This window comes from Larimichthys crocea, chromosome XX, assembly GCF_000972845.2.
Source record: "Larimichthys crocea isolate SSNF chromosome XX, L_crocea_2.0, whole genome shotgun sequence".
Taxonomy (NCBI): domain Eukaryota; kingdom Metazoa; phylum Chordata; class Actinopteri; family Sciaenidae; genus Larimichthys; species Larimichthys crocea.
The window spans coordinates 10873609-10897302 of record NC_040030.1 but is presented as its reverse complement, the minus strand read 5'-3'; the positions used below and the strand labels follow the sequence as shown (position 1 = coordinate 10897302).

The 23694-nt window shown below is 38.8% G+C and overlaps 2 protein-coding genes across 7 annotated transcripts in view; both read left to right on the top strand.

The window, feature by feature from the left end:
* Window positions 1–4216: 4216 nt before the first annotated feature.
* On the top strand, window positions 4217–13415 carry sypl1 (synaptophysin-like 1). Of its 2 annotated transcripts, none has more exons than XM_027272486.1 (6): window positions 4217–4491; window positions 4600–4786; window positions 9768–9886; window positions 10037–10241; window positions 10374–10565; window positions 11257–13415. In XM_027272486.1, the coding sequence occupies exons 2-6, from the start codon at window positions 4715–4717 to the stop codon at window positions 11386–11388; spliced, it is 720 nt and encodes a 239-aa protein (XP_027128287.1). In that variant the 5' UTR covers window positions 4217–4491; window positions 4600–4714; the 3' UTR covers window positions 11389–13415. The 2 variants fall into 2 exon arrangements, with proteins under 2 accessions (XP_027128287.1, XP_027128288.1); XM_027272487.1 differs by having other exon boundaries at window positions 4575–4786.
* A 2524-nt stretch (window positions 13416–15939) lies between these two features.
* Window positions 15940–23694, top strand: part of atxn7l1 (ataxin 7-like 1) — a 28827-nt gene continuing 21072 nt past the window's right edge. For 2 of the 5 annotated variants that reach the window (XM_027272144.1, XM_027272143.1), the window contains exon 1: window positions 23391–23495. Coding sequence is in view for 3 of the 5 variants with exons in the window: in XM_019267459.2 (XP_019123004.2) it covers window positions 23393–23495 (103 nt within the window). In the remaining 2 variants the exon portion in view is untranslated. The other 3 variants (XM_019267459.2, XM_027272141.1, XM_027272142.1) reach the window with 3 other exon arrangements.

Genomic DNA, 23694 nt, shown 5'->3' with positions numbered 1-23694 from the left:
TGCCGGCCTTTTATTCTGAAAGGAGACGCAGCATTGTGACGATCAGAGTACGAAGTAGTCAGCGCGTTTTTTTAACCTAAGGGCAATGTAAAAGCAACCAAGAGGCAGATCAGGATCATGTTTGTTTTTTAAAAAAAAGCTAGTTGGTGCACATCAGTAAAACGTCGCCCTTGGTATCACTGCCTTAACTCGTGGAAAATAAAGCAGGGAAACTTGAACAGCTGTGTTTCCAGGGGAAAAAGTGTAAACATGCCCAGTGATGGCACGTTGTTTGGATTCATGGGATCTTGCTGATAAATGCCTTTTGGAGTTAATTATCCTCCCATCTTCAGAGCATCTCAGTGGAGTTTGCAGGTGTGTTCAGTCACATTGCTGAGTTGGCCCATTCAGAGTGAAGGTTTTCTGTTTTTCTGCTTCTGTCACAGAGCTTGGAGGGATTTTAAAGAGGAGCTGGGAGCACAGGAAACATGCTTTTTTTTTTTTTTCTTTAGGCTAAATATTTTGCTGGAAATTTTCCTCTGCTGCAGGCGCCGTGTTTTGGCAAAATAATTGGCTCCAGGGATGGCAGTGTTGTACTGAAACTGCCTAAACCGCCGTGAGATTTTTCTATAGACGTTCATGTTCCACTGAGGTTGAACCCTACTGACTTTATTCATGGTAAATTTTTTTTCATCTAGTGCCATCTTCAGGTGTAAATCATGACACTTTCATTTCTGACCAAACGCCTGCAAAACTAACGACATTCCCAATTAGCCTCAGCTGCTACTTTGAAAACTCCACTTCATTCTCCGCTCGCACACTTCATTTTCAGACATTCATAGCTTCGCACACACTCTCCCGGGAGCTGCCCGCTGCTACCACAGTCTGCTAAGTGTTTGGGCCCCCGTGCAGCTTCACTGGAGCTCTTAGAGCTTTGCTGACCTTATTTGCTTTTCCCCAGCGGACACTGACCCTGCTAGTTCTCTGTGATTTCTTTTATCCGCTCAAACACAGACAAAGCTGGTAAACCAAGTCACATGCTGAAATAATGCCACACTGTTTTTCTTTATTTTATTTTACCTAATGTTTATTTTTGTTGCACCTGTCACTACTGTTACCTGTCGACTCATTTGTTACGTAATTGTTCTGGAGTAACACTTTTTTTTCCTTTTTTTTTCCAATGACGGGGTGCATTTTAGTAAAACTTTGATTTTACTATTTTGATACTGTCTCAGTTCTTACCTCAGAGAAATATTATTTTGTATGACAAAGGAGGGGGGGAGGAAAAAAATGCCAGAAATATTGCAGTAAATGTCATTATTTACGAACGATGCGGCCATACTGCCTTCTCACTTGTACATACTACAGCTAGCATGACTAAAAGCAGTGAGGACGAGTTAAAGGAGACAAAAACAATAGATGATATTATTATTATTTTTGTCAGAACGACCGTTTTTTGTACCAACAGAAAAATATCCAAAACAGCTTGACTGAATTTGCAGTGACTGTTTTGTGTGCGTGTGTCCTTGTGTGAATGCCTCGTGTTAGCGGCTGAAAACGTGTTATACGTGTGAATACTTTTTTTTTTCTCTTTGTTATTGTTGTTGTTTTACTCGTATGTATATGTTGGTTGTCCCAAATTCTCACCCGACACAACTGATATTTTAACTAACTTGCTATACTGTCAACAATACATTGATTAAAGATGCCACCCTGTCAGTTTGAAATGGTTGAGTTATTTTTGCAGACTTTAGGATTGATTTCAAATATTGTTTCAGTTTAGTTTTGACCCATTTTTGTACATACACATGTATAAAATGGTAAAGTAAAACCCAAATGACATTTAGTTAACACTACTGTATGGATCTATAGTATCCCAAAAGGTTTCCAGGAAGGAGGTCTCAGATTTGGTAACGAAATCTAGGAAAAATACAAATATCCCTGAAAGAGCTGCTTCACTGACACCTAAGTTTATTATTATTGAATTATTGGAAACTTTATTTTGCATATTTGGTTGCTTGCCTGCAGACATATTTCACATTTGCGTCTTCAGCTGACCTGTTTCAAAGTTTTGGGGCTCTATTTGATATAGAATATGGCAGAAATGCAATATAAAGTGCATAACTAGGTTTTCATTAGTGTATTAATCACATAAAAATTTGAACTTTTATGTTTTTGTTACATTAGAATAAACATTTTTTTAATCTACAGACACTGCAGGTCTGGAAATGGACCTTTTCTTGTCAGACACATCCTGAACTTTCCCCATCTACTCAGACATTTCCTTTCCTTTGTTGTTTTTGGCGGAGTAAATGTCATCTCTGTCTCACTATAACACTTTAGGACTAACATGTAAGGGAGGAGGCTGCAAGCTTCCTTTTTTAATACTTTTACTTATTGATTTCGATTCGACAAAAGAAAAGATAGTAAAAGAAAAAATATTTTCAAACAGTACCAACTGCTATATCTCCACAGAACCACTGACTGTGATCCACTGTCCTGTTCTCACGTCCTGTCGTCGACATGCAAACATTGTCCATTTCTCCTGAGTCTTTATCTTATGAATTAACAGCTTTTACAGCTCTTACATATATCCATCACAATTTTCAGCCATTTGTCTTGTGTTTTAACATTAAACCACCTCCTTGTAATAAATAGCCTTTTTGCATGCTGCCAACAGAATTTTAAACAGATATCCATCTTCTTGTACAGTATCTTGTGTGAAATAACCAAAGTACAAGGCAAGGCAAGGCAAGGCAAGTTTATTTGTATAGCACAATTCGTACACAAGGCAATTCATGTGCTTTACAGAGCAAGGAAAAACATTTGACATTAAGACAAGCAATAGCAATAGAAATAAAAAGAGAAGAAAATGTAATTAAAAACATCAGAATGTCATTTAAAATCATTAAAATAGCAAATTTGAAAACAATTTAAAACAATAAACGAATCACTGGAACACTACAATTGGTTTAGGAATATCATAAAACCAAACCAAAATATATGTAGTGGACTACATTTACTAAAGATCTTGATTAACTTTTCCAACAGTGTTACTACAAGCTTTCTGCTAACATTTTGAAGTCTCCAGCCCCAGGTCTGTTGGGTCTGGAGAAGTTTATCAACGTCTGAAAAACTAATCACCATTATACAACTGCTTTTACAGGCTGAGCAGTTCTCCTCATTAGAGCTAGACCAAAGTAGTGCAACGTATCCTGACTTGGACATCCCACCACCTCACCAGAGGGGTGCCCCAGGGTACTATGCTAGGACCCCCTTCGCACCCTCTGATTATCACTTCTACACAGATGATACATAGCTCTATTTGTAACTTTGATCTGAAGTCCACTCAGTCTCTGCACGGATCTCTGAATGCCTCTCAGACATCTCTACAGGAATAAAGGCACCTCCAGCTGAACCCCTTAAAAACTGAACTGCTGTCTGTCTTCGCAGCCAGCGAGAAACTTAGGAGTCAGGATTGATTACTAATCTTCCCTGATTATTTTGCCTCAGTTGTCCCTCTCTATCTTCAAAAAGACTCCTGAAGACCCCGCTGTTCAGAGATTAACTCCTCTCCTAACACCGCCAACAACTTCACATGCAAAATCTACCCCCTCCTACATCTGTCACTTGATTCTGTCGCTTTGGATAAAAGCTAAATGACTAAACGTAGGCCGATATCTACCAATCTGATATATCTGTATCACTGCATATTTAAATCAGTGAGTAACAAACTGTGTCAGAACAGAAATACAAGCCATTACAGCTTGTCCACCAGAGAGCACCAACTCTTCAGATGATCTCATGTTAGTCTTATGCCTTGCGGTGAAACGACCCTTTACTAATTTTAACCCAATAGCATCTGCAGATCTTTTTTTTTTTCTTCTTCTTTTCTGAAAGAATTTTGCAAATCTGTGGTTTGCTCTCAGAGTCATATGACCCCAGTCGGCACCAACGAGGCGTCACAGAACTGCAAGCTCAGCAAGGAGGAGGCAGCCTGCGTACTCGAGCGGATGGATCCAATAAAAACTGAGTAGGAGGCTTCTGATGCCTTTTTGGTACTCGGGCTGTAACTTGTGATGTGGAAGTCTCCTGGTGTCACTGTGCATGGATTTTCTGGTGGTTATTCGCCGCTTATATTGTAGCTGCATGTAACTTAAGTCGTCTTTGTGATTCTTTTTATTATATGAAAGTTTGGTAGTGGGTTTTTTCCAGTAGTCCAGTAGAAGAAAACTTTTTTTTTTTTTTTTTTGCAAGAGTAGAACCCACCAGATACGCTTTTTCATTTGGAACCACGCATGACACTTTCTCACCAAAGGCAACGCGTAATTTGGCACCCTTTGCGCACTTCATCCGCTTTTACCGTCTGCGTATTTTGCGCATCACCAAGAGAAGCCCTAGGAACTCGTTTTTTTTTTCAAGCTGCACTGCAAAAAATATCCACCTCAACTAAAGTTTCTTCATTGCATTTCGTTGTTAAAAGCTCCTGACATGCGTAAAAGTGTGTTTTCAGTAAGTATATAGATCTCTTTTCCATGGTTGGTGTTATATCCAGCTGCTTTAGAGCAGAATTGGCATGAAAAACTTTAAATAAGTTGGGCTTGTTGTTGTTTTTTGCAGCGTTGGCAGTAAAACCACGTCATTCTGTCAAACAACTCCCCTTTTTTCCTCCCCGTTGGACCACTATCCACAGTTAGAAACAACTGGATAAAGATTTAGGATCAGAAGCACAATTATGATGACCGGATTTCGGCTGAACTTGTCGCCGCTCAAGGAGCCTCTGGGCTTCGTCAAACTGGTGGAGTGGGTAAGTTATATGCATGTGTGTGTGTGTGTGTGTGTATTGTGGGTCTTTGAGTTTAAGTGTGTCATACCCAGAGGACAGGGAGGATCAGTCCCTTCTCCTGCTGCTTGGATTTTCCCTTTTTCCCGGCGATTTTCACTCTAGAGAAAACATCCCTAAAGTTTTATGATATAAAAAAAAAAAAGATGAATACTCTTTGCAGCTGGCAATAATATTTATAAACCACACAAATATGACCATAACTTTTTTTCACACATTCATAAAAACATGTGTCAACTTTGTTCATCTTTCTTCCAACTAAAGCTCTGAAGATTTACAGCCTTTTAGGAATGAATACAAATGTCTCCAATGTAATCTTTGGTGTTTATCACCTAGAATAAGAAGGTTCATCCATTAATCCATGTGCTTATTATTACAAAAACTTATGTTAACTTTACTTTGTTTGACTTTCTTATTACACATTCATATCTTTAACATTATAACACAGATTGAGCTGTTAAACAAAGAAAACTTTCAGCTCAGTTCTGCCCTTTTTTGCATTTGGATCATTCTTCTGGTTGCATGGGCCTGTCCTTCAAACGACACAGTTATAGATTAATGCATCTCTCACCAATAATTTACCTTCTTATAACTGAAGGTTGAAAACACCCACGGGCTTAAGAAACACTGTGTTTCTGTGTCACACAGAGAACATTTCCTTACGGAAAGTCCAGTAATCAGTTCAGCCCTGCTTAAAGTGGGTCAGAGAAATCCAGCGTGCAACTCAGCAACAGTTTCTATTCAGCTGTTCTGGTTTCTCATAATGCACACACAAAAACACACTTACAGAGCAGCAGCCAGTCATCTGACTCAGGACAAGGCTCTGTGTGTGTGTGTGTGTGTGTTTCACTGTTTTGGCCTTATGTAACCCTTATTCAAGCCAACATATTTTGTTATTCACAAGGGGTCTGGATGATAAATTGTGTTTCTCATAATTACTCATGCAATGCTTGGAATGTCCTATGTGATAACGCTGCATGTGTAGCGCAGACACATAGGTACAATGTGATCAAGCAGGTCCACAGAGTACAAACTACAAACATTACTTTATAGCAATATATCAGTGTCTACAAATAAACTATTCTTGGAAAATTAATTATTTGATACTCGAACATTAAGTTTTATTATAAGCACCATTATTTTGGCCGACTATTTTCTAGTCTATGGGATAACTTAACGGTGCTCTGTCATATCTGAGATGTAACTGCACTAATACAGATATGAAAAAGTAAAAAAATAAATCATTTTCAGCATTTGTTCACAACCCAGTTTTATGTTTTAGCTAATCATTTAGTTAAGTAACCAAAAAAGAGTCACAGTGTACCCTGCATCTTGCCATAAGTCAGCTGGGATAGCCCCCTGCGACCCTGATGAGGATAAGTGATCATACAAAAAATGGATGAATGGATGGAATCCACATCTATTCTGATAATATTCATTGGTGTCATTTTGCAATCGAGAATACTAAATATACCTTTGTTTCCTGTTTTGAAGTGCTGAGAATTCCCCTTGTCTTATGTGATAATAAAGTGAATATCTTTGGGTTTTAGACAAAAAAGGTATTTGAAGACATCACATTTTACATTAGGAAGTCATAGCAATTTATCTATCTACCCACCACTCTGCCTTTTTCCCCTTCTCTGTCTTAAACTCAACCGGTTACCCACCAACGAGCTCAGTTCTTCTTCAATTTTCTGTCTGTTAAAAAGAAGTTTTTCCTTGCCACTGTTGCCAAGTGCTTGCTCATGGTGGGAATTGTTGGGTCTCTGTAAATCATTTTTTTTGAAGAGTACAGTCTAGACCTGCTCTATATGGAAAGTGTCATGAGATAACTTCTATTATGATTTGGCATTTTTTAATTATTATTATTGTTGTTGTGTTATTTTGCTATATTGTCATAATATGTTAGACCTATTTGTGAAAATAATCCGTTTCAAACACTTTTTTGTACCAAACATCTAATTATTCAATTGTTGTCACTTTTACTCAGAGACGCTTTATTACCAAGCCGTCGCATGCACGCTCAGCAAACATTCTATTAATAAATAACATAACCGTTAAGATAATGTTTGTTAAATACATCTTAACTTGCAGGCAGCGGCAGTGAATGTGTGTTTGGCCCATGGATTTGGAAGAGAAATCTAACTCAGCCGTTGAGTAAAAAACAGCAAGTAGATGATATAATTATGGAGTTCTGACAGATGGTTCACCATGACTGCTGCTGATAAAACTGGAGTGTATCCAGCAGGTTGTCTTGTCTTAAATCCAACATTTTTTTTTTGTCCAAAATCCACTGACCCTGTGAATCTCTGAGTGATCTGAATGAAGAAGTTTTACTTGGCACATGAGTGCTTTGGCCTAAACATTCATACCTCCCTAGATATTATCTCCCACACAGTAGAAAACAGGAAGAGTAACAAATGCTAGTTATTTCTCTCTTCTTTGGACTTGTGAAGATACCAGGCCTCTCTGCCAGAGAAGGAAGAGGAAGTTTATTTGGGTTTCTGAAGGAACCCCAGTGACAAAACAGGTATACTCTCCATTATCTTTGGGATTTTTTGGTCAGACTGACCTGGACTGGGTGACTTCTGTGTAAGAACTGAAGTGAAGATTCAAATTGACGAAAATACTCATCAGATTACAGCTCAGTCACACTTGAAGCAGTCTTTCTCTTTTTTATTATTTGCATCACATACGGAAAACTTAACTTCTGCCACACGCGAGTGGTTTCTGTATGCAAAATTCTGTCTCACAGCTCGGTTGCAAGTATCTGACACGTGGTTTGCTAATGCATGGTATGCCCATGGCCTGTGGCGGTCACCATGTTTGGAGAAGGGGCCACCTGTAGCCTTAATTAGGACTAAATGGTGATATTGGAAACATGACAAAATACCAAGCTGTCGGACAGTGTTTGCACAGTGTAGTATTTATGCGCCGCGAACATAAACAAAAGAATTAAAATGCCAATGTGTGTGTGTGTGTGTGTGTTTGGTCCACGCTGGTAGTTACAGTTATTCATGCTGAGGCTCCATGACCTCGTAGTGGGAGAGTGATAGAGTCAATGAAAGAAGAGTGAGAGAGAAGTAGCTCACTGTGGTGTGTAGCCAGAAAAACAGGAAGTGGCAGCCAGTGACATCTGGAGGAACATCTGGAGAGAGGTGTGGGTGTGTGTGTAGATGTACAGTACAGTATGTGTGTATGTGTGTGCAGTTTTGTGGTGTGAAGCTAAAGTCTAAAAGTTGAGATGGACCGTCGTAAGCATTTTGTGTGTGTGTGTGATACAGTTGTGTTGCTGATGAAACAGAATTTTGTTTGTTTTGTGTGTCATGTGGTACAGATCCTCACATGTTTTAATCCACATCCTGTCCTCTGGATGCTGTCTACTCCTTTCCACATCATTCTGATGATTTTCTGTTGTTAAAGGTGCTTTTTCTGAACCAACAGAGAATTATCACCCAACTTTGTGTTTTAGCATCTTTCAGCTCTTTGTTTTGGTTTTCAACCCCAGCCCCGGGCAGCTGTTTTGTGAGACAAAGCTCTAAAAAACAAAAAAGCCACTGCACGCTCTCTGCCCAACACCAAACAGCAGACAGACAGAGATAGCAACCAGACGGTGAACACGGTGGAGCATTTAGCAGCTAAAGAGCCAGATATTTCCCTCAGGAGTTGGTGGAGACCAAAACAGCTAAAAGGAGAAATAACGTTAGATTTACATTCAACAGGTGGCTAAAAAAAAACCCCACGAACGTTAATGTTGCTCTGTGTTTTAGGAACTTTTTAAGATGATAGAAGGTCAGTGTTGTGTTTTTAAGATCTTTATTGGGACATAGAGATGTTAAAACATCTGGATTTTTGAATTCAATTAGTTTCCAGTGTATTCCTTTACCACAAGACATAGAGTAGCTGCGCTAAAAAAATGTTTGCATTTCCCTTGCCCGCATGATTTAAAATGTTTGAAACGGCTGCTTTGCGAAGCCACACAAAAGTTGTTGTCTTTGGATTACTATTGTACTGCAGCACAGCTGTCTGTCTGTACTAGGAGGCTCATTCAGGATGTGTGATGACAGGCGGAGATGTGGAGCTATGCATATCGAGAATGTGTGAAAACCCCTAACAACACATCTTGTGAAAAGCAAAATCTCCCTCTGCTGTATATAGTCATTTATATATAGTGCATATTTTAAGGCCTGATCACAATTAACCGCGACGTATGAGTAAAGCGATATCAGTGAGAGTCTGAATGACCCACAAATTGTACGACGATCGTTTTGCCTGCTGCAGTTTGAGGGTTAAGCTTAGTAGCAGCCACCCTGACTAAAAGAATTTAGTATGTGTTGGTTTTAAGGAGAGTATTAGTGTCACATGGCCTACACGCTGAGTCAGATGCTTTCTGCCTCTGCAAGAAAGAATTTAAGAGCTGAATAGCGGCATTAGTGCAGCCATGTAAGCCACATTTTATTGTTTTTTATGAGATAGCAGCTGAGAAGGCCTACAAAATAAAAGAACATAAAAAATGTTACAAACAAAGATGTTCTTGATCTTTGTTTTATCCAAACACGATCTAGAGAGGATATTTCCATTAAATGCTTAAGTAAACTGATCTTGTAAAAAAAAAAAAAAAATGTTGAGTAGTGAGTTTTATTTTCAGCTGTTTGTAAGAGTAAAATGCAGGCCATCTGTTGGTCCCTCTGGCTCTTGCTGCTGACGTTATGTTTTAGGCTGCCAGCTTTCTTCTGGGTGTGAAGTTCTGGTGACATTTCACTGTGCTTTCAAGCTGTATATTCCCTTGAATATCATCCTTTTCTCTTAAACAAATCTCCAGGATTTGAAGTTTCTTGGGTTTTATATTGACTCTCTCAAAGCTGAACAGGGTTTTTCTCACATCAGTCCCAGTCGTTTCCTTAATCTTGTGCTCTCTCTCTCTCTCTTTCTCTTGTCCAAACAGCTCACGGCCATATTTGCTTTTGGAAGCTGTGGTGGATTCTCAGGGAGGAACGTGGTATCTCTCTTCTGTGGCGATGGCAGGAACGAAACTCTCAATGCCAACTTCCACTACCCATTTAGGTGAGGACCTCATCTGTTGATTTTTCAGGGCACATCGGACCACCTGCAAAGATGATGATAAGTTCATTATAGAAAAGTATGTGAAAGAATGACCACCTAAGAGTATCAACAACGTTGATTTAAACCTTCCGTCTTGTTTTTTGTGGCCAGGTTAAACCAGGTCTCACTCATCGAGGGAAACACCACTATTTGTAACCACTCTGTCGCGACCACACACTTGGTGGGCGATTCAGCCTCCTCGGCGGAGTTCTTTGTGGGCATCGCCACCGTCTGCTTTCTGTACAGCATGGTGGCTCTGTTGGTGTATTTAGGTTACATGCACGTCTACAAGGACTCTGACTTTGGACCCATTTTTGTAAGTATTGATCTTGCAACTTAAATCAAGCTGCCAAAATGATGACATTTCACACTAGGATTTGTGGATCACAGACAACGACAGACTTGTAGCTTCCGTTTCTTGAGCTGATGTGCTCTTCCTTGTTTCCAGGACTTTGTGATCACAGCGATCCTGGTCTTCCTGTGGTTGGTGTGTTCGTCCGCCTGGGCAAAGGGCCTGCAGAATGTGAAGGACGCCACAGACACTGAGGGTATCAGCGCCACGCTGGCATTCTTGAAGGGGAGCAACGTCACCTGCGAGGTCACGGAGTACGCCAGCGTGCGGACCCTCAACATCTCTGTGGTGAGAAGAAATACAGAACGGCTACACGAACGAGAAACGTTTGGGCTGACTTCAGCTGTCATTTCATAATGAAAATAATAAAATTAACTGTTTCCAGTGTCAACGTTGTGTCTTGGAACCCATTGGCTTTTCCCTGATAACAATTTAACCTAAGTGGCCAACGGCAATGTTTCTAGTGTCCTCAGTGGACAACTGATATCCTCTGAAGTTTGATTAGCCACTTGACTGCGAGACTGACACATTTCTGCTTATCTTATTGAACATACATTTGCATATGAATGGAGATAACTTTAACTTTGTCAGGTTTGGTTCCAGGATTGCATTTCAGCCAATATGTTCCACATCTGTCGCTCTACACATTGACTGTTGCTCAAACATGACTGGTCAATACTACTCGGACTACAAACAGAAATTAGAATACTTCCTGTGCCAAAGTCTTGGTCCATTGGATTTATTTTTATAGATCATCACCCCTTAAACTTTTTGTAATTTGACCTATAAAAAACAAAAAATTAGTAAATATCTGAGCTTGAAGACTTAAGTTAAACATTAAGCAGCCTGACTTGCAGTCACAAGACTCTTCTCCTCAGACAATGTGGTCCTTCAACTGTCCCTTTATAAGACAATCCTCCTTTATTACTGGTGTTTTCAATATGATTCATCTATTTTTCTTCTCTCTGCAACCCTTTAGGTGTTTGGCTACCTCAACATGTTTATTTGGGCAGGCAACGCCTGGTTTGTGTACAAGGAGACCCGTTGGCACTCTCAGAAAATCTCCTCTCAACCTGGATCTGGAAGGCAGCAGGTCCCTGCACCCATCTAAAGCTCAGCGCAATATAAAGCAACATAAACACACACACACAGTCACATACAAAGACACACAGACACAGAAATCGACACGTACACGCCACACATAGGTACACAAACAGCCATAATTTGAGCACACGCACATACACTCACTTGTATATCTAAATGTGCAAGAAGACATTATTACACATACACATAAAAAAAATAATGCTCCGTGAAGATGATGAAGACAGAAATGGAGGATAAAATGATAGACGGTGATAGTTTTGGAGTTAGTTAGTTAGTTAGTTGTACACAGAGCTGAACTGGCATTGTATAACCCAGAATGACTTCATGTCGTATCATTCCTCGCACATACACGGCGTACTTGAGCTGAGGAGTTCAAAAAAAGCAGTGCATGTTGCCTAAAAGACCCGAGCGACCCTGCAGTAGTAGAAGGCAGCGGAAGGAGAAAGTTTCATGTGTAGTTTAGCTTTTTTTTTTTTATTCTTTATTTTTTTACCTGTTTCATATACCATAGCAACACCAATGCAAGTAGTATGTCGAATGCTTTTCAACCTGTGCCTTCTTACAACACTTCCTAAACGGTTTCTTATGCTTTAGTAAGCAGATACATGCACAGACGATGACCAAATATGTTTTTTAAACCTGAGCTTTACAACAGCGGGGTCCATGTGGAGAGGTTTCCGCACTTCTCCGGTTCTCAATTTTAGGATGCAGGCTGAGTTTATTATGCTTAATTATATACTGATGAGTGTAAGGTACTTAACCCTTCTTTGTCTATGACCTAAAACCAACAACAAGAGGCAGTTTTTCATTTTGTATTATTTGCAGCAATAGAGATAATGTGATCAGGGTTGTCAGGGTAACAGAGAAGGGTACTATGAAGCATAATGCTCTATACCATGTTACCAAATTTACATGCATTGTAATTTATTGACGCATATCGCATATTTCAGACATTAGATACTGGTCTTGAAATGTTTTTTTTTAATCATCCTTAAAAAGTGACTCACTTGAATATTAATGAATTCTCTCATTCATTGGCTCTCTCACAATTAAGACCATATGCCCTCTAGTGGTGGTTAGCATGTATTGCAAGGTCAAGACAAGACCAGGTTTATTAATTACCAAAACTAGTGTAGACGTGTCTTGACATGTTTTCATGAAGTATACCTAACCATAAGTTTGTACATTCAGTGCATGATCCCGGCATGCACAGTGTACTCATATGGTGCTTTAACATGCTGTCTTTTTAAAGCACTGTGACAGTGTAAATCTAGAAAGAATACTTGATTGAGAGTTGGCTACTTAATTCGTTCAAGAAACTCTTGTTGTGTGAGTGCAGCCAAAGTTCGAAGTGTTTTTGTTCATCTGTGTCCAATAGCTTTGATTTATTTAGTTTCCACTAAGGTACCAGTGGAAATATTTCCTTGAATGTTTCATTTAAGTAAAAAAAAAAAAAAAGAAAGAAAAGAAAAAAAAGTCTATTGTCAACATTTTGAATGTAGTAGTGACTTTTAATTTTGATTCATCACTTTTTTTTCTGCATCACAGACACAACTCTGCCAAAGTGCTATTTTTTCCTTTCTCTTTTTAAGCTTATTTCATATCTCCGCGTGATGCTATAAATCACTTATTTTGTTGCTGTCTTGTTTTTTTGATTGTCTAGTTTTTTTAAAAATCTTCCATGAAACACCAAACTTATGTTGTGTTTTATAAGCTGTGCCACTTTTTTTTTTATAGCTTATGTAGGTGATTATTTGAATGAATTTCTGTTTTTGATTATTGTCTTTTGATATAGGAAAAAAAAATGTATGTGTGATGATGTGAATTGAAGCAATTTCAAGCAACACGTGTGTTTGGTGTACTGGTTATGCCTCCGCACTTGTGATCATCATCCAATTAGCTATAGCTTTGTCAATGATTCCTATGCATTTAACCTGCCAAATTGTCTTACTCAAGAGATATGTACATTCACTCTGTGCACAATTTCAATGTACCTTTGTTTTTTCAATAAAAATTAATGATTTTTTTCATTAATCTCTTTAGTATCTTTAGTGGTTTCTGTGTGCATGTGAGGTTGTGCAGCTCTGAACATCTAAAAAATTGAAAGAGGACGATAACTTTTTGGAACAGCTCGGATGAGATTTAAAAAAAAGGTGAAAGAGTAAAAGCATTCGAATGCGTCGAAGCATCTGTGACGCAAAACCACAGAAAGACTTTCCTGGTTTGTCCTGTGACCTCCTGATTTGTCCTGTGACCTCGATGATCACTGTGCGGGGGAAACAAACACAACATTGTGGCTGAGTCATGCTTTGTATGTTTGCGTGCGCATGAGAGAGAAAGAGAATAGAGAATGGAAAAAGAACAGAGAGCGTGCTCTGGCGTGTGTGTGTGAGAGAAAAACAGGAAGGATTTCATTCAGCCATAGATTATCATTAGAAATGTGAATGGGACACACATCAGTATAAATTAATCAAAGACATTTCCTTTCCCTCATTTGAGGCTGCCATTTCCTCTGTGTCTCCACCCTTCTGTCTGTTCACTCATTCAGCTGAAACAGACGACCTCATGCTGCGTCATGTGATCACAGGCGTGATCACAGTGGATTCTGTTCAACACAAACTAGTGTATTGTGTGTGTGTGAGTGTGAGAGAGAGAGTACTTAATCCAACTTAACCCCTCATCAGAGACTCTCATTCAGAGAGAGAAAGGCAAGCTATGAAGATCTACCGGAAAAGGAGACGAACCTGACAGTGTACTGGAAATGCAGCTTCTGTTTTTAGCCACAAGAGGTCAATGTGGTGCCATGAGCTTGACCTACTGAGACACTTAAAGCAGTCTCAGCATCCTGGGATGATGTTTCCTGCCTCTTTGAGAGACCCTTGGTTGTTTCCGATCCTCACTTTGGGAACTACTAGTCATGTTATGTAGGTGTTGGTGCTTAATCACTTTTTTAGGCCTTCAGAGAGCCACCAATAATCAGAATTTTGCTATGCACAAAATTAAACAAGTCATAATAAAGCTGCAGCTGTAACCTTTACTATATAATCTGGGCTATTTAACACGATAATGTCAGATAGCAAAGCAGTTTTACTGTTATTTATAGTTCTGGCCTCCTCTTTCCAAAATCCATTATACCCATTACTTTGCAAACTTCCTGGCCAGCCCTCATAGTACTCACATTTATTTTAATGAGGCGAGAAGAGAGGCGATTTAAATCTACAATTGGTATGTTTTTATGTTCAAACAAGGGCCTAACATTTCCGTCCTCAACGCAGAGCATAAAGGGGATGATGATGATGTAGAACACACACAAAACACAAGGTTATTATCACTACAAAATCGTTTTACAAGTCTGGCAAAAGTCACTTTGACATTCCCCCAGAATCAGAATCAGATTATCCTCAATAATTTCCCCTATGTTTGATAGAATTTAAATGACTAGCCTATTAATAAATATCCTCTTTGTAGCTGATAGGCAATGCTCATTCAATAACTGACGCTATTAAACAACAAAAACCTGATTGTTTTTTCTTTCATTCATTAAATTAGTTTGTGATATTTTAATTTAAAAGAATTTTTTGTTTAACATGTTTATTAGAAAACATGGAAGCAAAAAAAAACAACAACATAAATGTCAGAGACAATGATAAGATAAGCTCCCCTACTGATAAAACAGCAAATCAAATTGTTTAAAATCATGTAAAAGTGTTATACATTATATACACCCAAATATCCAAATATATGGATATATCTGTTGGATAATTTGTATCATATCATTTGTATCTATATATAACAGTAAAGATAATAAATACAGGTAAAAGTAATTGAGTAATAGACCTTTTTTTCAAAGTGTCCATTTTGACATGAGATGGTAGGTTCAATGCAGGTCCTGTCCCATTTATTGCCTGTCCTAGACTTTCCAGTGAATGGAGCCTTAAGTAGTATCATTTGCAAGCAAAATGTTTATTTAATGATTTTTTTTTTTTTTTTTTTTTTTTTTTTGGAATTGAAATGAGAAAATGTAATCATTGTAATTAATAAATAAAAAATGTTTAGTGTATATCCCTGAGACTAAATGCATGTAATGTAATGCTATGTATATATAAAATAAATGATCAGATTAAATACAAATCATTAAAAACAATAAATAGAGAAGGGGGGCTTCGTGTGACCACAATTAGTTAAAGATGTTAAATTGAAGATCTCAAATCTAACATAAATCTAATCTAAACATAAACTGGGACCGCCCCACAGTGACAAACAAATATAATGTCCACACGCTTTCGTCGTCGGTAATCTGTAGCGACTGAACTTTTGAACTCGTGTATAACCCCCGTCTGCAGCTCAACCTCTCAACCCTGCCGACAGATGCCGAGCGCAGCCGAGTCTCTCCGCGACGACGAGTCAGCATATATCGTTCTTCTTTCGTTTTTTTCGCCTGCTGCGTGCGAAGGGGGAGAGAGAGAGAAAAAAAAAAAAACGGCTCTCAGCAAAAGCAACAAGAAGGAAAGCAATGGGCGACACTGGATCGCCAAATACCAAGTGGTGGATACCTTCATTGCGAGCCTTGGTCCTCCTTCGTCGTGCGGCTAAATTAGGTTTTTGTTGACAGTAAGTTCGCACGTCGGTAGCGTTGTTGTTTTTTGCGGACAAACTGTCGGAAGTGCTGGTCCAACTGTCTGTGATTGAGTTGAGTTAAAAAAGCTCTCTCCAGCCCACCTCCCCTCCACCTTTTCCACCGTGCAGGGTCTGTCAAAGCGCAAAAGCAAATTAACTGTCAAAAAAAAAAAATATATATATATATATATATTACCACCGAAATGTGAAACTGTTTTTATTTATTTTTTCAAACGGTCGTGCATAGGCGCGCGAGCGAAGCTAACCGTCAACGGTTGCAGAGTTTGTACCAACAGGCGCGTGCGGTAATGATACCCTCAACTGTCCAGCTGTAAGTTTGTTAGCTGTGACAGCTCCACTCAGGCGCTAGCGAGCTAATGCTAACCCGATAGCCAGCTCTCGGACCAGCATGGCTCCACGCACCCTCCTCCCCCCTTTCTAAAGTTTGTTAATGAATGCTTTATTACGTCTTATTTCTTTTTTCTTTCTTTTTTTAAGTGGCTTTTTTTTGTTTTTGTTTGTGTTCGTTCAGACGCAGACACGTCCTTGGATAACAGCGACAGAGAGCTTTGCTGCCTCGGTGAAGCCGTGAAGCTCAACACACAAGGTAAGGAAGTCACACACACTCACACACACACAACGACGGCTTGTGGTGGTTTGTTATGGTTTTTGTTGTACATGCTCTACACAGCGTTAAGGATGTTTGTTTTTAATACCGTACTCGCGTAAATCACCATCACTGTCATTGGTGTACTTTTTTTTTTTTTAAACACATACTTCATCTTTGAAGTGTGTGTTACAAAATATACAACATCCTACATTTAGGGCTGTAGCTGATGATTATTTTCTCTATCAAATGATTTACATTTTGCCTAGACAATGTTTTAAAAAAGAGCTCAAGGTGATGCAATCATGTTGCTTGTTTATCCAACTGCCCCAAAGCAAAAATATATTCTGTCTACTATCATATATGACAAAGAAAAGCTCCAGACACAAACATTTGAGAAGCTAAAACAAGAGAATATTTGTCTTTTTTTTGTTTTTGGCAAATGGAAAAATGATGAATTGCTCATCAAAATAGTTTTATTTATCTATTTTTGTCATTCGTTAATCACTTCATCAGTTAATAGCTTCGGCTCTACCTGCATCATTAGGATGACATAACAGAGGAGGGGAAAAAAAAATTACAGTTAATGAGGACGGCGTTAAATATTAACCAGTAGCTGTTACATCATGTTGTCTGGATTGTTTTTTGGGTTGTTTGAACACCTGGCGCAGGTGTCAGTGTCCACTGTGGATTGTTCTGAATTGAATCTGAAAGTGTAATACATAATAAACAGCATATAAACAAATTTAGCCACTCTTATTGTGCTGTTGGAAATAAATGGATATAGCTGGCGATTGAATGTGTTTTTCAATATTATCTCTAGACACATTGTAGTCCCATAATCGATGGATAAGTTACCTATTTCGTAGTCCACTAGAAGAGCTTGTTGTGTTTATTTTAGTATATTCCTATGTTAATAGGCTCAATTTGTGTATGGCTCAAAGTCTTTTATTTCCTTCATTTGGGATTTGTGTAAGACTATAGTGTGTGTGTGTGTGTGTGTGTGTATTCAGTAATATCTTTAGATATATATCAGTATATATCAGTGTGTGTGTGTGTGTAAGGTAATATATATAATTATATAATATGTAGAGTGGGTGTGATATGTGGGTGTGTATGTGTGTATATGTAATATGTTATATATATATTAATAATATATAATATATATATATCTATATATCGATATATATTATATATATATAAGTGTGTGTAAGTGTGGGGTGGCCCAAAGCAGTGAGTGGGTACCTCCACCCCCCCCAGGGACACAGAGCCAGGGGAGATCCTCCACACCTCACCACATATAAATACCACACAGGCTGCACACTTCAAGTCATCCCTGGAAAAAGTTGGAGCGTGCTGCAGCCCTCGTATGAACGCAGTGACGCAGCCAGGGAAACTCTCTCATCTCACTCTCGCTGGTCAAATACCAGCCCTCCCTCCCTCCTCCTCTCCTCCCCACCCCACCCCAACCCACAGACACTCACATATTCACACACTCACATGCCTCATCTTCCTCTCTCAAAGCCAAACATGAAGCGGTGTTTCCAGAATCGCTGATCTGTTGGCAACACGACACTAAGGCCTGCTGAGAGTGATATGCACACACACACACACAGACATCAACAAGCCTGATAACCGCACACGGAAACACACCTTTAAATGCTGTATTTATACACTTGCCTGTAGTGTGATTAATCATATATCCATATATTACATATGAAACATCAGAGCGCACACACATGTTTGTAGGCGGTGAGACCCGGGGGTTGGCAGTAATTGTCGCATGGTGCTGGACATGATTGCTATCTATGTCTCTTTAACGCGCTTAACTCGTGCACACGTATACGCAGCAGAGATGATGACAGCCAACGGCAACTTAGTCGGACTAGACTGGCAGCCACTGTCATCATCTCACTATAAATAGGCAGTGCTGTAACACTGCAATTTGTATGTTTACCAATGTCTTAAGTAGGGATGGGTCTCATCAGGAACATCATGTGAGATACAGTATGTCGCTGGTATGATGACGTCTTTTGCAAGCACGCTTTGAGAGCTGTCCTATACTGAAGGTGCTCTTGTGTGTGTTGAAATTAGTCACATTACCCTGTCAACCCTTGAATACCGTCAAAGAAAATAATGCATACATGTCTCGTTCTTGCAAATGCTGTACAGTGAGGTGGATTGAGGACACATTGCGAGTGAAAAGAAGAGAGTGAAAAGTGCATTAAAGTAAAAAACAAAAAGAAGTCTACAGCAAAAAAAAAAACATTAAGAACTGACGAATCTAATCTAACTAACTGTTTTGATAAACAGTTTTCAAGAAAGAATGCCAAACATTCACCAGATCAAGTTTCTAAACTGCTGTTTTTCTTCATCTTATGTGAGATTTGGAAACTGAAAGTGTTTTGGGTTCTTGGACACAAGAGTTGAAGACGAAAACGACTTGAGGAAATTTTTTTTGAATGTTTTTGAAAAACATTTCTGACATTTTTAGAGACTAAACAAACGAACAAAGAAAACAATCTGTGTGTCAATGGAAAATGTAGCCCTAAATTCTGTTAAATTAGTATCAAATTATTCAAAACTTTGTTGCCTTCTGAATGAATTGAGTACAAAAATTAAAAGCACTAAAATATTAATGTATTTAGAGACAGATCATAAGTGTAGTTTCACCTTTTTGCGATCTGTTTTTACAGTTTGTTTCATAAATGTGGCTCCTATGTAATAGTTTCCCTGGCAGAAGGTTAAATTTTCAGCCTGACATTTATATCTGAACCTTGAAAACAGTCTTACTGTATTCAGTAATATCTTTAGATATATATCAGTATGATTGAATTCTTCATCATAATACAGCACATTTGTTCAGTTTATCCTTGTGACGTGCTCTCTTTACCGCTTTATTGCAATTGTAAACAGGTTTACTTACGAGAAACTCGAGACTGTCATAGAAGAACTCTCTAAGTTTAAGCCAGATTTGTGTCTGGGACATTTTTTTAAAATAAAAATCAAGAGACCAGTCTTTTTAAGCCTTGTGTCTGCAACATTAGCTGCCAGCCAACCGTTGGTAAGCTTGTTTACTTTGTCAGACATTTTGGTGCAGTACCAATAATTATCTGGTGCTGCCAGTTCAAAAAAACAACTACAGTTGAAGCTGTGGCCTGTTCCCTCTTCTGCGACTGTTGTAACACAGCGATTACTCAAAAGATTTCCCCTGAAGTTGATTCATTGTACGGCATTTACTCAGTGAAACATGTCACTTTCTGTGTCATATTACTACTTTGGCATGAATCATCAAAATCGTAGTTTTCTAGAGCTCAGTATCTTCTCGTTCTTCTCATGTTCATAATCACTGCCATGAAACCGTTTTTTTTGTTTACCAGTAAGATCATTTAAGATTTAAGCTTTCCAAACCCCAATTCACCAGTGTAAAGTTGATCTACTTCCTCTAAAATGTGATCAGTGTCCAATGATACATTGTTTTAGTAGCTCCAAACATGCTTATTCACCAGTGACTGATGTTTTTGTAGTTCATTTTCTGGCCTGTCAGTCATTTGGCAGCCAGTATCAGCTGGCTTGAGGAGAAGAACACAATTCAGGCTGCAGAAATAGGCTACACACTTAGTTTGCATTTGACTTGGCGCATGCAGAGGAAATTGCATTCTTGCTTCTTCTTTTTTTTTTTTTCTTTCTTCAGTACTCCCACTGAAGTCCTTTTCTGCAAACCTTGGAATTTAACATTTGCCAGAAAACTATTTTTTCCCCATCATTTCTTTTTTTCTTCTTCTTTTTTTTCTCGGTGTTGTTTGGCTTGGCTTTGCTGATAGTTTATCAACAAGAAAATGTGTTCATTTCCTGAAGACGATCACAGGAAAGACACAAACCGTGATGCTGATCTACTTTTTTTTTTTTTTTGAACAGAAACCACTTGTCAGGTAGGGCTAACCTGCAGCAGCGTCTCTAGTCTCTTTGTTTAACTGCTGTCACAACAAAGTTACGAACACTCAACACTTCACGCAAACCTGTTGATTGCGATGACAATGTTTAAACGTTGTCTTTCACACGCTGCCACACCTTTTTTGTGTTTGCATTATAGCTTTGATCAGGCTGCTCTCTGGTTAAGTCACAGCCAAATACTACTGTTTATTTGCTAGTGAGGGAAAGCAGTTTTTGTGCAGCAAACACAGGAATCAGAGAGTTTGAATTGTGGCTTAAATCCGGCAGCATGCTTGGAAATTATGGCATGAGAAAAAAATCTCCTCTTCTGTATTGACAAGGTGAACTTGGGCAAAGCATCTTAGCCCGAACTGGTTCAGCTGCTGAGCATTGAACTGTAGGTCTGATATGAAATCCTCCTCCTCGGCAGCTAATACCAGTTTATTTTATCGCTTTGTTATTACCGTCTGGCCCGTTATTGGCTTTAGTCTCATTTCTGTTTGGTGTTTATTTAACAGCAACCTTCAATCAGTAGTAGCATAACTCAAAAGTAATGAAATATTCCATATCAGTGCTCATGAAAACCTCTCGACGTGTGTGTCTTTGAAGCGCTTCATGTATGCGAAATGAAGCCATCTGACCTTTCACATGATGTCACACATGCACAGGCTCATGTTGTATGTGTGTAATATGACTTTGACCTTGAATGACCCAGCAGATCATTTTTTTCCCCCGTGCGCACACACACAGACACACACACGCACATGCACAGACACACAGACAGACTGATGGGCACCAAACATAACTGTCAGTCTCTTTGACTTTCCAGATAACACAAAACTCGCCAGAAATGCAAGGTCATGACAACATGCACCTCATGCGCTCTGTCTGACTGACACATGGTGGTAGGTGTCGTGCTGGAAATCTACAAGTAAAATAATGACTTCCTTTTTTAAAAAAGACTAAGATAAATAAGTAGTGGCTTGATAAATTAAAGCAGAAGTTACTTTGCATTTTAATATTTTTAAGGTGTGATTTGGGATGTCATTATCATGACATTAAAGGTCAATGTTACACATCAAAAATTAACATAGCTAACTGTTTTTTTTTTTTTTTTTTTTGTTTGTTTTTTACACACAGTTATGTGTAACTTACATCAATGAGCTCTTTCTTTTTTTTTAGGAGGCACAGCAAGCACTTCATCATGTAGTGTTTTTCTTTAAATACTGGTATACAAAGTGTGGTCTGGGATTGTCGCTGGAAGCTTCCACTTGTTCTGGGTTTTGCTTCGTCAACATTGCATCGTGGTCAAAAGACAGGTGGTGCTTATTTTTTCCTCCAGGCAGCTGAGCTGGCAACGAGGTATACGCTGCAGAGGCGCTCCTCATGCATCCCCCTGTGCACTTTAGAGCTGTAAAAAAAAAAATAGATTACTGGCTCAAAAGTATACTCGAGTAAAGAGTAGAAGTACACTTTGAGGAAAGGAACAGGAGTATTACTGAACTTTTTTTTACTTGTGTGCATTATTTGTAATCCATTAATTAGGAAACACCCACACATTCTCCAACTTATACAAACACATCCACCTCCCCTCAGCGAGTCTGGTTTAAGCCCCATTCTAATGTGTGCTATGATTTCTGTCAGCAGAGCTTGTTTGGGTACATTTGGATTAAGTTCTCGAAGCTTAGCCAAAAGAGATAACAGCTATTTTCAGCTGGACATACTTGTTTGTATTTTCAATATTTGCCATTTATCTTCAGTTCTTGTTGGTTGGGTGGTGTATCTCTTGTATCTCCAGACATAATGTTACTGTATGCGAGTTAGAGTACAATATGCTCGTCGGTGTGTGTTTATGTGTTGTCCGTTGAGGTTAAGAGAACGCACATTATCAGACGCACACATCTGTGGTGTGTGTTTGCTATGTTGTTCCATGTCAGTGATAATTGTTGCAACGGATGACTTGCTCCAAAACTAAATGATCATGTTGAGCACCATGCTCAAGTCTGGCCGATATTTTTTTTTTTGGAGTTTTAGAAAGTTGTTTTAGAAAGTTGTCGAGTCATTGAAATCTATTTTGTTAATGAATTTGTTGCTTCATTTTTCACATCTGTTTGTTTCAGCTTCTAAGTTGTGATAATTTGTTTGCTCATATTATCTGTTTTATATTGTTTTAAATCTGATATTCTAGGTCATGTTTTCTGTAATCTATTTTTAAAAAACACAATCTAGTAAATAACAATGGGCCTAGTCTTATAGACAAAATGATTAAAACAGAAATCCTCAGATCAATACTGAAAATAATCGTTAGTTCCCACCAATGACAATATAAACATAGCGGGCCGAATGACACCTGGTTGCTCAAACAAGCTGTCTGTAACGGCACCCTCGTGTCAATCAAAGAGGCCACGCTGTTAATTATGCATAACTCTTAAGTCTTAATATAATTTGAACAGGTGAGTTAAAAACAATTCAGACTCAGTACAGTTGTCATGGACGGGAAATTAGTTATAGAGACCAAAACAGTTTTTTTTGTACCAGGTTGTAAACATGTTTCCTTGTGCTGTGAAGTTTGACATTTTTTATTTGGAGACTTATGGTGATTGACATTCTCTGTAGCCAGCCAAGTGGACGGTCGAGGAACTGTAGATTTTAGCACTTTGGCATTGGCTTCACTCCGATCTCCATGTACTACTGAACTACTGTTGTATGTATTGCTATAGAGAAAGTAATTTTACTTTGAATAAAACTAATAATTGTGTGATTAAGTCTCCGTTTTGCAGAAACAAGCTGTATTCAACTCTGTTTTTCTTTCTCTAAAACGTGGTCTCTACTCTCCGTGTCTTCTTTTTCAGAGATGCTCGTCTCCAGCCAGTTTCCAGCACTGGAGGATTTTTGTCTTGTTGTCTGCCATGTCTGCAATCAGGTGGTCACTCCTCAGGGCATCCTCACACACTATGGTAAGACCCCCTCAGGGCACAGTCCCACACAATAACAGCGGCATAATCATATCACTTCAGGAAGATACACACCTCCGGGCATCACACAGGCACAGAACCAACATACTCACACACAGACTGCCATTCAAGTCGATACAAAAATTTCTGTTTCATTCCTGTAGGGCTCTTTAAAAACATAGCCTCCCTGCAACTTATGCTC